Source organism: Martes martes, assembly GCF_963455335.1.
Source record: "Martes martes genome assembly, chromosome: 13".
Classification (NCBI taxonomy): domain Eukaryota; kingdom Metazoa; phylum Chordata; class Mammalia; order Carnivora; family Mustelidae; genus Martes; species Martes martes.
Window position 1 is genome coordinate 85,696,082 of NC_137901.1, and position 14,883 is coordinate 85,710,964.

A 14,883-nucleotide genomic window follows, 5' to 3' on the forward strand; every position below is an offset into this window, starting at 1 on the left:
CAGAAAAGCTCATCTGGACCCCTCCGTGGATTTTGGGATTACACAGGGTTGTGGCAAGTTTGTTTTTGAAGAGCTCATGTTCTGCAAACCCTAATCCCTCCCCCAGAGCAATTCCTCGGCTGGGAGGGAAGCAGGCAGTGAGGCAAAGCCATGGCTTCCTCTTCGGGTTCAGGGCAGCTGTGGGGCCCGGCGGCGTTGTTGCAAGGTGCTAGGTCTGCAAGCATACTTTGTGGGCTCAGAAACGCCAAATGCATTTATTGCCCGTGGAGGGGAAAGTGAACATTAAAACCCCATACACTTCCACAGATCGGGAAACCAAAGGCAGGAGCTAGGAGGACGAATCCTTTTTCATGTCTCCCATCACCTAAATTCCTACTAAGCTTCAAAGAGAATTAGAATTTACCTGCCAGGAACAGGGACCCATTTCCCCAGCAGTTCCACATTTAGGAATATACCCTAAGAAGATAATCAAACAAAGGTGGAAAGAATAACCCAGAACATCATTGCCCAACAGAAATATAAAGTCATGCATGTACTTTTACACTTTTTTGTAGCCACATTTAAAGAGGCAAAAAGAAAAAGATGAAATTAATATTAAAAACCCATTTTGTCCAACCAATATATGCAAAACATTATAATTTCCACTAGAGTTGCCAGATGTAGCAAATAAAAATACAGGACATCCAAACAATGAATCTTGGAACACTACATAAAAAACTAATGATGTACTGTATGGTGACTAACATCACATTAAAAAGAAAAAAATACAGGACATCCAGTTAAATTTCAGAAGAACAATGAATACTCTTTTCCAGCATAGGTATATCCCACGCGATATGTGGGCTATACTTATACTTAAAAGTTTTACCTGTTGTTTACCTGATATTCAGTTAAATGGGCATTCTTTTTAAAATCTGGCAACCCTAATTTCAACAAGCAATCAACATAAAAAAATAAATGAATGAGTAATTTGACAGTGTTCTTCTTTGCACTTCAGTCTTTGAAATCTGTTGTGTATTTTACACTTATAGCACATCTCAGTTTGGGCTTGCCATATTTCAAGTGCTCAACAGCCATATAACCAGCAACTACCATTTTGGACAGCACAGATCTAGAAAGTTCTTCTATATGTCTCTTATAACAGGAAAAAAAATCAGAAAAAATACCTATCAATGGAGAGGCTGCTTAAGTCACAACTAATGTTTAAAGAGCACTAACTACTGGTCAGTCCTTGTCCTAAAAACTTGCATGCACTGCTCTGTTCTTTGTTCTTTATAGTTAGCCAGAAACAAATTCAATAATGAATTATCTCATCTAGTCGTCCCAACAACCATTAGAAGGAGGTGCCGGCATAACCCCTTTTTACAGATGAGGAAAGCAAGGTTCAGGACGTTTCCAGAACTTGCTCAAGAAAGTGGTTAAGTCTGAGTGTGGACAGACAGGCTGATACATACATGTCCCACCCTAGCACGGACTTTGGAAGAAGGCACACCAAAACCTTACTGGTTTTCTCTAGACTTTGAGAAGGACACTGGTTAATGGTCTGGTCTCTGCTGTCACGCAGACTGATCATCCCACCCTCAGCTCTGCCCAGTGCCCTCACAAGTGACTTGACCTTTGTAAGCCTCTGTTTCCTCATCTGCAAAATGAGAGTCCCGAGTGTCTGCCCACAGGCTTGCTGGAGTCTAAAGAAGATAAGGGATGCAGATGATGAGGGAAAGCAACTTGCTTCTGGTAAGTTCTCAGTGACATTACTATCATTCTCCCTAGGGTCTTTGTCCTTTCCTATCTGATTAGACTTTTCCAAGGTGAGCATCAATCAAAATTAATGGAGAAAATTAAAAGAGGAAAGAAAAATAAAAGAGAAAAAAGTTACTTTCAAAAGAGAGGAAACAGCCCCTGAAGCACCTGGAGGAAAAAGAGAAGGAGAGAAAAAAGAAAGGAGAGAAGGAGGAAGGGAAGGAAGTCACACCTAAAATAGGGAAAGGTGAGGAGGCATCGCTCCCCCACAGTTTTCAGAATGACCACCAGGGGGCACTGCCTGCAGTTTCCACAGCTTAGGGAAAATCTTCGCTTTCAAAAAACAAAAATTTGCAATAGACAAATCACCAAAACCATTCATCTTCACTGGGATGCCCCCTGCCAGGAGTCCCCACTGGAAAGCTGCCGACAGTCATCTTACAGGAGATGCGAAAGGCAGTGGGAGCGGTCTCCCAGCTGCAGGTGACCGGGGTCTTACCTTTGGCGTCTTCTTTGGCCAAGTGACTACAGGGACCCCAGTGATGGCCAGACTGGGGTCGTCATCCGCGTGCTCCTTCAGGACATTCTGTGGCCAAACAAAGGAGCCATATTAGCCCAGAGTAGAGGGGAGGTCCCTGAAGGAGGCGAAGACTGTACCCAACCCAAAAAAGCCCTCTACTGAGTCAACAACCACCCTCACACTCAGTAGAAACCAAGTCACTGGGACTCCTCAGAGGCCAGAAGACATACAGTATCCCCCTTCCCCCACCAAATGTTTAAATAGCAAATCACGCACCTCCCTATGACTTCCATGACTGTATCGCTCACTGATCATATTTAAACATTTGTCAAATTCAAACATTTGTCTAGAGCACCATGGGTCCTCACACCCACGATCTCATTCAGTCCCTACCAACAGCCCTGGGACTGGGCTGGCCAGGGCACTGAGAGGCTCTAATGTACATAAACTCAAATACATATGCAGGGCAACGAAAAACAAAGCCAACCATGAGGCCTTGACACCTGTGAGACCTCTTTTCTTCCATCAGCCAGCAAGCCATGTGTATTCTAATCCTGGGGCGTAAAGACATGTCACTGTTTATTCCAACATGGGCCGTAAACACAAGTAGATCCTTAATCTGGTTTGACCAAGGAGAGAGTCATCTGACCAAATGCTGGCAGAAAAGTGGGCTGTGACAGACGTACTCCCGGGCTGTGCAGGGTCTCCTACGTGGGGTACGGTGTTCACATCTCTGTGGGTGGACCAAAGGCTTTCCGAGGGTAATGCTGACTCTACCAGATTTTGGCCTTAGAACCTCATCCAGGTGTAAGATGCTACTCCAATGAATTACCCCTAAGTTAGAGGTGAGGCAGTCAAGGCTCACAAAGACTCAAAGTGCTTGGGTACTGCTCCAGACCAGGAGGGCAGAGCCCCTGAACCCCACTCTCCAGCGCCAGACTTCCCACCCCATGACCACTTCACACATAGGTCTTTTGGATGCACCCACGACGTGCCATGAAAGAGCATTTAGGGACAGGCAGATCTGCCACTGGCCTGTTCTGCACTTGACCATTAGTGTCTGCATTGTACAAAAACATTCCTACAGGGACATTAAAAAACAGAGAAAGCTGCACAGTAGGACTTAACAGGAGCAGCAGAAGAGATCAAAAGAGAAGTTTAGGTAACGATTACTTAAACTCACTTTCCCTAATCTATTCACTGGAAATGAAAGCAACTCACTTCTGTTAGCTTTCTCACCATTCCACGGTTGCCAGATATTTCAAGATGTGCTTACTACGCCGGATCCACCTGTGGAAATCTCCTCTGCCCATGGGAGGTGGCAAACAGGGCGGTGATCAAGGGTCAAACTTGGCGCTGTCTGGATTCAATTCTCAGCCCACACCGCTCTCTCCAAGACTAGCATCAACGTCACTGATTTATAAATGCCGTTTATAGATGTCTTCATTTCACTGCTATATCCCAAGCTTCGCGCAATGACTAACCTACAGTAAGCCTCCAGGAAATAACTTTAAAAATAAATAAGTAAAGCCACAAATCCCCAAAGAGGGACTTTCTACAAAATCCCTGACCAGGACTCCTCAAATCCGTCAAGGTCAGCAAAACAAAACAAACAAAAAAAGTCTGAGAAACCGTCACAGCCAAGAGGAGTCTAAGGAGACATGACAAATTCAGAGGTAGTGCTAGTGCTCTCCTGGGTGGGATCCCCAAATACACACTTGGTTAAAAACTAAGGAAATGTGAATAACTCTAGACTTTAGTTAGCAATAATGTATCAATGTTGGTTTAATTGTAACCAATGTGCTCCACTAATGGTATACCATGTTAATCCTAGGGGAAACTGTGGGGGGGGGGTGGAAACTGTGTATTATCTGCAGAATTTTTCTGTCAATCTAACACCATTCTGAGACATAAAATCCTATCATAAAAAGCAATTTTTTTTTAAGTAGGTTCCACACCCAGCGTGGAGCTCAACGTGGGGCTTGAACTCATGATCTCAAGATCAAGAACTGAGCTGAGATCAAGAGTTAGATGCTCAACCGACTGAGCCACCCAGGTGCCCCCTCAAATGCCAATCAGACAGCAGTAACAGCCACCATAAAGGATAATGGGATTAGTAGGCTGCCAATTTTCCTAACGTGCTTGCTGCATATTTAACAAGAAATATGACAGAAACGAACCAAGAACACAAGCATGATTCAGCTTCAGTTGTGGGCTTCACATGGGGCATGAAAGAGGCTATCAAAGGTTGGGGGGGCAGGGGAAACGATCCATGCCCGCTTTCACCACTGACATTGTTTAGAACTGCCAATTCCCAATGATGATAAAAAGTAGACCTTTTTTTTTTTTTTAGCAGTTTTGGTTTTGAATTAAATGGACCCCAGGAGTGCCTGGGTGGCTCGGTCGTTAGGCATATGCCTTTAGCTCAGGTCATGATCCCAGGGTCCTGGGATTGAGCCCACATCGGGCTCCCTGCTCTGCAGGAAGCCTGCTTCTCCCTCTCCCACTCCCCCTGCTTGTGTTCCCTCTCTCACTGCGTCTCTGTCAAATAAATAAATAAAATCTTTAAAAAAAAATGGACCCCAGGCATTGTACCATTAGTACATGGACCCGAGTGGGTCATTCCCACTGGGTCTGCCACTTGGGGTAGGTGGGACGGGCTAGGTGTGGAGGGAAATGGAACCATCAGGAAGCAAGCACCATGTATTTTGTTGAACGAATGTACAAGGGTAGGATATATTGAGTGTTAGCTCTGGGCTGGGCACTGTAATAAATACGCCATATCCACTCTCTCATCCAACGCTCTTGACCGCATTGTGAGATGGACCGCCATCGTTTCCAGAAGAGACTACCGGGATGTAGGGAGTGAGGGAACTAAGACCACTCAGCCAGGAAAGGGTAGGGACCCCCAAACTCCACAACCTGTCCTCCAACCACGGTCGTACTCAACCTATCCCTCAAGAAGAGAGGGGGCCACATTCCTTAGCAGCATGACTCCCAACAGCCAAAGGACACTTGGAAACAACCCAGTGGATGGACAGATAGTTAATATGTGGTCTATCCACAGGACAGAATATTATTCAGCCTGAAAAAGGAAGGAAATCATGACACTGCTATAATATGGATGAACCTGGAGGACATTCTGTTGAGTCATGTACAAGTAGTACATGATTCCGCTTACATGAGCTCCCTAAAGCAGTCAGGTTCATACAAGCATAAAACAGGGTGGGGGCTGCCTGGATTCAGAGAGGGAGAATCGGGGAGTTGTTTAATGCTGCAAAACACTGTGAATGTACTAAATGCCACTGAATAGGAACTTAAAAAATGGTTAAAATGATAAATTTTATGTGATGTATGATTTACCACAATTTTTAATTTTTTTAAGGGTTTTATTTTTATTTATGTAGTCTCTACACCCAACGTGGGGCTGGAACTCATGACCCTGAGATCAAGAGTCACATGCTCTTCCAACTGAGCCAGCCAGGCACCCCACCCCCACCACGATTTTTTTTTTTTTAAGAGAGGAGAGAGTGGGGCAAAGTAATCCCTAAGGACTGGACTCAGAAGTTCTAGAAAGTACACACAAGAGAAATAATATCTCACAACTTAAGCTATTACTTTTATGCCTATGACAACAATGGTTCCAGAGTCAGAAGGCATGGCTTCAAGTTCTATAACTTGCAGACTGTACAACCTTGAGGAAGCCACAGCTTAGAACAGTAATATCTACCCTTGACTTTACTCTGTGAAGTGAGATGTGATTTTACTACCCTTCTTAGGAGCATTCGTTGAATGCTTGCTCTGGACTAATCCTCTCTGTGGGTAGGGCTGAATCTCCTCCTTTCTCCCCAGAAGGAGAAACTAAAGTTCAGAGGGGTTAAGTGACGTGCCCAAGGTCACACAGCTGGGAGGTGACCGAACCTGACACTGACCAGGTCCATCTAACTATAAGCCCAGGTAGTAACGCCGGGTGATAAAGCCTCAGGAAACCATTCCAGTAAGCTCTGGGGCTGACCTATACCCCATTATTGAAAAACCAGGAGACAATCTGAGCTCACATTCACCATCTGATGAACAAATACAGAAGCGAGTCATCCTCGCCTATTCCTTACAAAACAGAGAACTCATTCAACCACTAACTCTGCAAAACATTCTTCAAACTTTGCCCCCATCACAGAGGGAAGACACACGTGTGCCCAGTGTGGGCCTGCACAAGCATAAAATTCTGTTGACATTTCATGGTTCCTAACAGTCCATATGAATTTCATATGAAATTCATATGAATTTCTACAATACACCAGGATTTTCTGTTGTTTATTCTAATAATGTTTCCCTACCCCCAAAAACAGCATAAAAATTGTATATATATATATATATCCCCAGGAAGAAGCTCTACATTTAGGCAAAACCTTTCAATTCAGAGATATCTATATCTAGATATCTTTTTTAAAATGTTTTATTTTTTAACATATAATGTATTATTTGCCCCAGGGGTACAAGCCTGTGAATCATCAGGCTTACAAGCTTCACAGCACTCACCATAGCACATACCCTCCCCAATGTCCATAACTCAGCCACCCTCTCCCAACGCCCCTCCCCCTATATCTAGACATCTTATATAGATCTAGATAGATCTATCTCACCACACGGTGGGAGCAGGGGAGCCCATCACTTCCATGGGACTTCCTGCCCCCTTACCCCAATCTCAAACTCCAGGCTGGGTCGACAAACTCAAATGCTTCCAGGAGCCAAGCAGATAAAATGCAAGGTATCCACAAACTAGAGCCCTAGAGAGTGGTGTGGTCTTAGGCACACCGGAGGCCACAGGCCCCATTTAGAGAGGGCAAATGCTACTCAGTTCCAAATGACTAACCTCTTGTGGGAATGAAAGCCCCCACTGCTCTCTGATTTTTTCAGAAGAAATCAAAGACCCAGAGTGTTATACGAAATCTCTTAAATGCTGGCAACTGACAGAAAAATTAAAACAAAACAAAAACAACAACAACAAAAAAAAACCCCAAAAACGAAAACGAAAAAAACGACTGTAAGCCGAACAGTATCTGTGGGCCAGTTTGGGCCACAGGCCACCAGCATGCAAACACCACTCTGCGTAAGACTGAACATCATGTCCACTCGCCTTGGTTCTCCTGGAGTTTCTGAACTGTCTCAAGACTTCCTGTCATTTCAATATCAGAGCTGGAGTCCATACCTCACAAGCAAAGTGAGGCCTCAGGAACGTCCGGTTACAAAAAACTATTACTGAAGCTGTAAGTATTATCAATAATAAATACATTAGTAACAATAAATAATAATTGAAAATTAACAGAAGGGGCGCCTGGGTGGCTCCATCGGTTAGGAGTCCAACTCTTGGTCTCAGTTCAGGTCATGATCTCCGGGTCATGAGTTCAAGCTTCGCTCCAAATTGGGCGTGGAGCCTACTTTGAAAAAGTCATTGAGAAGTCATTGTAAAAATAAATAAATAAAAATAAAATTAACAGAGACCTCCCCAAGGGCCCTGGAGTGGGTATCTCCCTCACACACTCCCCACAGGAAACGGTTCCCCTCCATGGCCCTCGGGGGCCACCAGGAGGCGCTCGGGGTTCTGTCCCTCAGGGAAGTTATTTTCGTTTGTTTGTGACAGGTTACAGGAAGAGATTTTTCTAATTGGGGATTGACTCTCTGAGAAATAAATTGTGCTGAAGAGAATCACGTCCTGCCTCTATTAATACACTCCCTGGGGCTCTTGGAAACAGAGACTAGGAAGCCTGGGTGCCAGGACGAGCCCAGGGCTCTCTGGGTTACACCCATAAACCTTCTGAGTAGAAGAGCCTAGCCCAGGCTTTCTAAAAGGGAAAGAGGGGCGCCTGGGTGGCTCAGTGGGTTGAGCCTCTGCCTTCGGCTCGGGCTGTGGTCTCGGGGTCCTGAGATCGAGCCCCGAATCAGGCTCTCTGCTTGGCGGGGAGCCTGCTTCCCCCTCTCTCTCTGCCTGCCTCTCTGCCTACTTGTGATCTCTCTCTCTGTCAAATAAATAAAACCTTTCCAAAAAAAAAAATAAAAGGGAAAGACTGGGGCCACCAGGCCCCTTCTGCTGGGACCTGCCCCCCAAGATGACCATAGACAACAGATGTGCTGGGCCTCTCTGCTCCCTGTTAGGCCAACTCTCTCAGCGGGTTTAACTAGCTAACAACGGATTCAGGCCCCACGCCTCCACAAGGTGGGGTGTCAACAATAACTGACAATAAAACAGAGGCAGGCATCAAGAATCCCCAACCATCAACCAAACAAACAGGTAAAGGGACGGTACCGAGGCACGGAGCAGCTCAGAGCACGGCTCTGGGGTCAGTAGACTGAGGCACCCTCCCCTTGCCACAGGCAGCTTGGCCCCAGCCCAACCACCTTGTGCCCGCCTGTAAAAACCCACCTGTACTGGGTTGACCTGTATCTCTCAAGTAGGTATGTTCAGATCCTAATCCCTGGTACCTATGAATGTGACCTTATTTGCAAAAAGGTTCTTTGCAGATGTAATTCGTTAAGGATATCCAGATGAAATTATCTGGGATTTTAGGGTGTGCCCCAAATACAGTGACTAGTGTTTTGGGGGGGTTTTGTTTTTGTTTTTTTAAGATTTCTTTATTGGGACGCCTGAGTGGCTCGGTAGGTTAAGTGTCTGCCTTCGGCTCAGGTCATGATCCCACAGTCCTGGAATTAAGTTCCGCATCAGGCTTCTCCCTCAGTGGGGAGTCTGCTTCTCCCTCTGCCTGCTGCTCCCCCTGCTCGTGCTCTTTCTCTCTCTCTAACAAATAAATAAATAAAATCTTAAAAAAAAAAAGAGGTAAGATCGTTCTGTTTTTTTTAAGGGACCCACCTTTTCAAATAAAATTTATAAAACAAAAAGACTGATTTTGCAATAGAGATCTTAAGAGATTCCTTTGGAGGAAAAAAATGTAAATACTTGGTTACTTTTCATTATGCAAAACAAATGCATTTAAAATAACGGAATCATGGGACACCTGGGTGGCTCATTGGGTTAAGCCGTTGCCTTCGGCTCAGGTCATGATCTCAGGGTCCTGGGATCGAGCCCCGCATCGAGCTCTCTGCTCAGCAGGGAGCCTGCTTCCCCTTCTCTCTCTCTCTGCCTGTCTCTCTGCCTACTTGTGATCTCTGTCTGTCAAATAAATAAATTTAAAAAAAATAACTGGATCATTAAAGAAGAATTTTAGCTATCAATAAATCAATTAGAATACCAAGAATTCTAATTTAATTAGAATTTAATTAAATCAATGTAATTGTGTAGATTAAGGAATCCTGATTATCAGAATCTTCATAAAATCATGCTATATCATAATAAAACAATCAGATCCTTTATTTAAAAAAAGAAAACTTATTTATGTATTGGACAGAGAGAGCGCACATGTGCTTGCACGGTGGGAGCAGAGGGGTAGTGGGAGAGGGAGAGCGTCCGAGCAGATTCTACTCAGCCCAGAGACCAAAGCAGGACTCAATCTCACAACCCTGAAATAATGACCTGAGCCAAAACCACGTGGGACACTTAACTGACTGTGCCACTCGGTGTTCCGTGACTGGTGTCTGAGTAAGAGAAAGAGGAGGGGGATCTGAAGAGACACACAAGGAACAAGGCCCCGAGAGGACAGAGGCAGAGACCGTAGTGACGTGGCCACAGGCCAAGAAACACCAGGAATCACTAGAAGCTGGAAGAGCAAGAAAGAACACCCTCCCCTCCCCCGCCCCACCAGAGCCTTTCCAAGGGGCCGAGCAGACTGGAAGAGAGTTAAGTTTCTGCTGTTTCAAGCCACCAAGTTCATATGCCTTTGTCACGGCGGCCAACACCCTACACAAGCCAGAGCACAGTGTGGCTAGAAGCCTGTTAGCTACATAATTTGTAGCTATACCTCTCGAAGTCTCAGTTTCCCCATCTATGAAATGGGAGGACGACAGTCCCCACTGTGCCAGCTCGTGGCGAGGATCACAGTGCTCGGGAGGGACCTGGTCCACAGTAAACGCTCCACAAATGTTGGCCGCTCTCTTGCGGCTTCTGTCGTATTTCCTGCCGGGATACCTTGCCCCTGTCCTCCGTTCGCAGAACTCAACCACTTCCGAAGCTCTAAGCACAGGGAAATTTAAAATAGACATTTTAAAAGTGTATTTAGTTGGAAGGGTAGTCGAAGCGCTCATTTAGCTACATAACGAGAAGGGATAAGAAGGTGATTCGGATGCCCACCACTCCATTTTAAGGCAAAAAAAAGTCCCAAGGGACACGGCTTGACCTACCCATTTTTGGGGTCTAGGCTTTGCCCAGATGTCTAGGACTCGGGCATCTGGCCCTTTGCTGTTCTCCTTCGTTCCCTGAGGGGGGGAGGCGGAGAACTGGGGGCACCCATGGCTGTTCTACCATCACGCCGGGAGCTCGCTAGTTGAGAGGCCTGTTTCATTCATCCTTGTATCAACCCTCCGGCCCCTCACTGCCCAACTGAAATACCAGACACAGGGCTCAGTCTGACACCCAGCCCCCAGGAGGAGAGCCTGAACCTGATTATGCCATTGTCTGGGCTCTGGGTCATCTTTTGGGTGGGAGCAAGCCAGGATTCCTGCTTCTTGGCTCCTCTGAATCAGGTGGGGGGGGTGGGAAGAAGTAAACTAAACAGCCAACAGTGCTGGAGGTTCGGGCCCTACACCTTACTATTCTGCAAAACAGCAAGGCGGCGAGGCGGGGTGGGGGGTGGGGGGGACGTGCTTAAATAAGCAGGTGTGTTCCAGGGTCGGGCTGATGGCCTCCAGAGAGTAAAGTTGTACACACACCTTCCACGGTCATGGGTTTCACAGACTCTCACGCTTGACCATAAATGGACCTGTTTTCATTTTCCACTGTCTGAAACCATCATCATCATCATCATCATCATCATCTCTAGGTTCCAAGCACTTAAAGGCCCTGTGCTAAGTAAGGCTTTATGCCTGTTGCCTCGCTGAACCTGATGAGGCACATGTTCTTTCTCCATTTTATCACTTTCCCCAGAGCATTCGGCTGCTTGATGCATGGTACCTGGGAGTCAGCCTGACTCCAGAAATCTTGGTCTTAGAAGACGGTACCTGTTTGGATAATGTACTCTTCATTTAGGATTATTTTCTTTCCTCTTACATTTGGGTTTTGATGAAACAACAATACAACTGATTTCTTTCTTTAAATATCTATCTATCTATCTATATGACACCTGAAAATAACGGCCCCTCGATGCCTCTTCCAGCCCCCTAATTCCAGAGTCCCACAATTCTGTGCAGTAAGAAAGGTGGCTGTCTGCTGCAAGCCGGCATTTTCATCCCCAGCTGACACTCTCAGAGCCAGGGGGGCATGGCACTGTGGGAAAGAGAGCCTGGCATTATTTTAATCAATAAGGACCACTGCAAAATCACCTTGGAGGGTTCTCTGACAAAGACCCTCTTACTGCCAACCTCAGTGGTCACGACCCACTTAGACCCAAACCCTTCACAACCTTGCCAGGCATTTTCAAGTCATCTACAGTCCATATGAGGAATAGGTCTGCCCCCCAGTAGCCACACGCCTTCCTTTTCTCCCATCAGGAACCACAGCTCTCTCCCTGAGTTCCAGTAGACAGATTCTTCTAGAAGGAATGGCAACTCCCAGGGCAACTCCCACCCTACTGTTCCCAATCCAGGACGGAAGAGAAAAAAGATGATGATGCATTGGGTAGAACAGTGCGCCCCTCAAAATTCACTGGCAAAACCTCAGAATGTGACCTTACTGGGAAATGGAGTCTTTGCAGAACTAATCATGTTGGACCCGGTCATGGTGGATTAGGGTGGGCCCTAATCCAATGACTGCTGTCCTGGTAAGAGAAGATGACACACAGGGAAGACAGACAACCATGTAAACGAGGAGGCAGAGACTGAAGTGATGTAGCTACAAGCCAAGGAATGCCAAAGATTGCTGGCAACCGCAAGAAGCTAGAAAAGACAAGGAAGGATCCTTCCGTCCTTACAACCTTCAGAGCAAGCATGGCCTTGATTTGAGACTTCTGGCCTCCAGCATGGTGAGAAAGTGAGTTTCTGTTGTTTTAAGCCGGTCTGTGGCTCCGTGTTATGGCAGCCCTAAGAAACTTACACCAGTGGTGATCATTAACCTGGAAGTCAGATGGGGGGGAGCTGAGAGGTGGGGGCAGAGCTTGGGAGCAGTGGGGAGCCGGCCAAAGCCAGCTAGTCTCTCTTTTGACTGTTCACCTAAGAATATCTAATTTTTCTCCAAGGGGTTCCTAGGAGTGCTTGGTGTTCATTACCTCACTGTCCCTCAAAGTAATCCAGTGACACAGATCCCTGTGATTATCCCCATTTTTATGGGGAAGACACTCAGGTTTCGCTGGGTTAAGAACTTCAGGACGGCCAAGGGACTACAGAGTCTGGTCCCCAGAGAGATAAAGCACAGCTAGTCCAATACCCATGTTTCACCTGCAGGTAAACAGAAAGTCAGAGTGACTCGACCGCACCGCAAGCAGCAAAGAACAGAAACCAAAACTGAACTCAAGGGTCTCGTCTCCTGATTTCTTCCTCTTCCCATTAGGTACCAACCAACATCCTGCACCTGCAGCTCAAGAAGTATCTTGAAAGAAGGAAGTCACTGGAGGTATCTCAGTGCCAAATCCCAAGGGTTTCACAAAGACTGGGAAAGGAAATGGCTTTCTTCCTTTCTTTTTTTTTTTTTTTTTTAAGATTTTACTTCTTCCTTCATTTATTTAGAGAGGATGCGTGACTGAGTACGGAGAGGGGCAGAGGGAGAGAGAGACTTCCAAGCAGACTCCGTGCCGAGCGTGGAGCCAGATGTGGGGCTCAGCCTCACGACCCTGAGATCACGGGCTGAGCCGAAATGAAGAGTCGGACGCTTAACCAACTGAGCCACCCAGGCGCCTTGGAAATGACTGACTTAGTTGGATTTTTACCAGAGGCCGGACTCTCCCTTCTTTCCACAAAATAAATTAAGTGGGGGTGGTCCTTCTGGTTTGAATCTATATTCAGACCCTCAAGGCAAGTTTTCAAGGTACAAATGAGCTCTCCTGGACCTGGTGAAACCACAGAGTCATGGGAAGGACAAACTCAACTTTCAAAAGTTCTGCCCACGAAAAGGGTGAGCCAGACTTACAGGAAGACACAAAAAAGAAAGTTTTAAGGGACAGAAGCAAGTTGTAAAACAGGATCATCTAATTTCTTTTTTTTAATTATGTATAGGTGGGGGTAAGGGGAAAGCTCCAGAACTATGATCAGCAGATGAACAGCAGGGTTACCTCTGGGGGCCGGGACTGAGGCAAGGGACATTTCCTAGCCTCTAGCCTCTAATGTTTCATTTTTCTTACATTGATCATGTAACACTGTAACACTTAAAACTTTTACCAAGAAAAAATATGCAGAGTGGATAAACCTATAAAGACAAAAAGCAGGGGTGCCTGGGTGGCTCAGTCTGTTAAGCATCTGCCTTTGGCTCAGGTCATGGTCCCAGGGCCCTGGAATCGAGTCCCACATCCGGCTCTCTGCTCAGCGGGGAGTCTGCTTCTCCCTCTCCCTTTGCCACTCCCCCTACTTATGCTCTCTCACTCTCTCTGTCAAATAAATAAAGTCTTAAAACAAAAACAACAAATAAACAAACAAAATCAGAGAGCAGACGGTGGGGGCGCCAATGGGAAGTGACCGCTCTGTCTGTGGGGACAGGGCTCTGTCTGGGGTGATGAAAATGTTCTGAACCACAGAGAGGTGGTGGTGGCACAATACTGTGAATGCATTTAAAGTCACTAAAGATTGGGGCACGTGGCTGGCCCAGGCGGCACAGCGTGTTAATCACAGGGGTTGTAAGGTTAGGCCCCACAGTGGGGATACAGATTACTTAAAAATTAAAAAAAAAAAAAAATCTCAAAAAATGTTTTTTAATAAAATAAAATGGTTAAAGCGGTAAATTCTTGAAGATTCTTAAAGATTCTAAAGTGATGGGGTGCCTGGGTGGCTCAGTCGGTTAAGCGTCTGTCTTCGGCTCACGTCATGATCCCAGGGTCCTGGGATTGAGTCCCACATCTGGCTCCTGGCTCAGCAGGGAGCCTGGTTTTCCTTCCCATTCTGCCTGCTGCTCTCCCTCTCTGTTAAAAATGAATAAATAAAATCTAATATGATTGTTGGCACATCCTATGCAATATATCTAAATTGAATTATGGTATCAGATAAAATTATAGATGGGATTAAAGCTTGTGTATCATCCATTATCATGTGTAATCAATAAATGATTTAATATTCTCTTGAAAAAATGAATAAATAAAATCTGTTTTAAAAAGATTCTAAAGTGGTGATCAAGTAAGCAAAAAAAAAATTTTTTTAAAGCAAAATGGAGTCATGTGCATTTCACCACAGTTTTAAAAAAAGTACATTACCGGGGTGCCTGGGTGGCTCTGTCAGTTAAGCATCTACCTTCAGCTCAGGTCATGATCCTGGGTCCTGGGATCAAGCCCTGCATCAGGCTCCCTGCTCAGAGGGGAGACTGCTTCTCCCTCTCCCACTCCCCCTGTTTATGTTCCCCCTTTCGCTGTGTCTCTGTCAAATACATAAACAAAATCTTTTTC

General features: G+C 45.8%; 1 protein-coding gene across 4 annotated transcripts in view; it reads right to left on the minus strand.

The window, feature by feature from the left end:
- The window catches only part of KDM2B (lysine demethylase 2B), a gene marked incomplete at its 5' end in the record, with an annotated part of 120,353 nt that overhangs the window by 45,555 nt on the left and 59,915 nt on the right, over nucleotides 1-14,883 (minus strand). For all 4 annotated transcript variants that reach the window (XM_080820958.1, XM_080820959.1, XM_080820960.1 and 1 more), the window contains one exon: nucleotides 2,240-2,326. In XM_080820958.1, coding sequence (XP_080677084.1) covers nucleotides 2,240-2,326 — 87 coding nt within the window. The remainder of the gene's footprint in view (nucleotides 1-2,239; nucleotides 2,327-14,883) is intronic.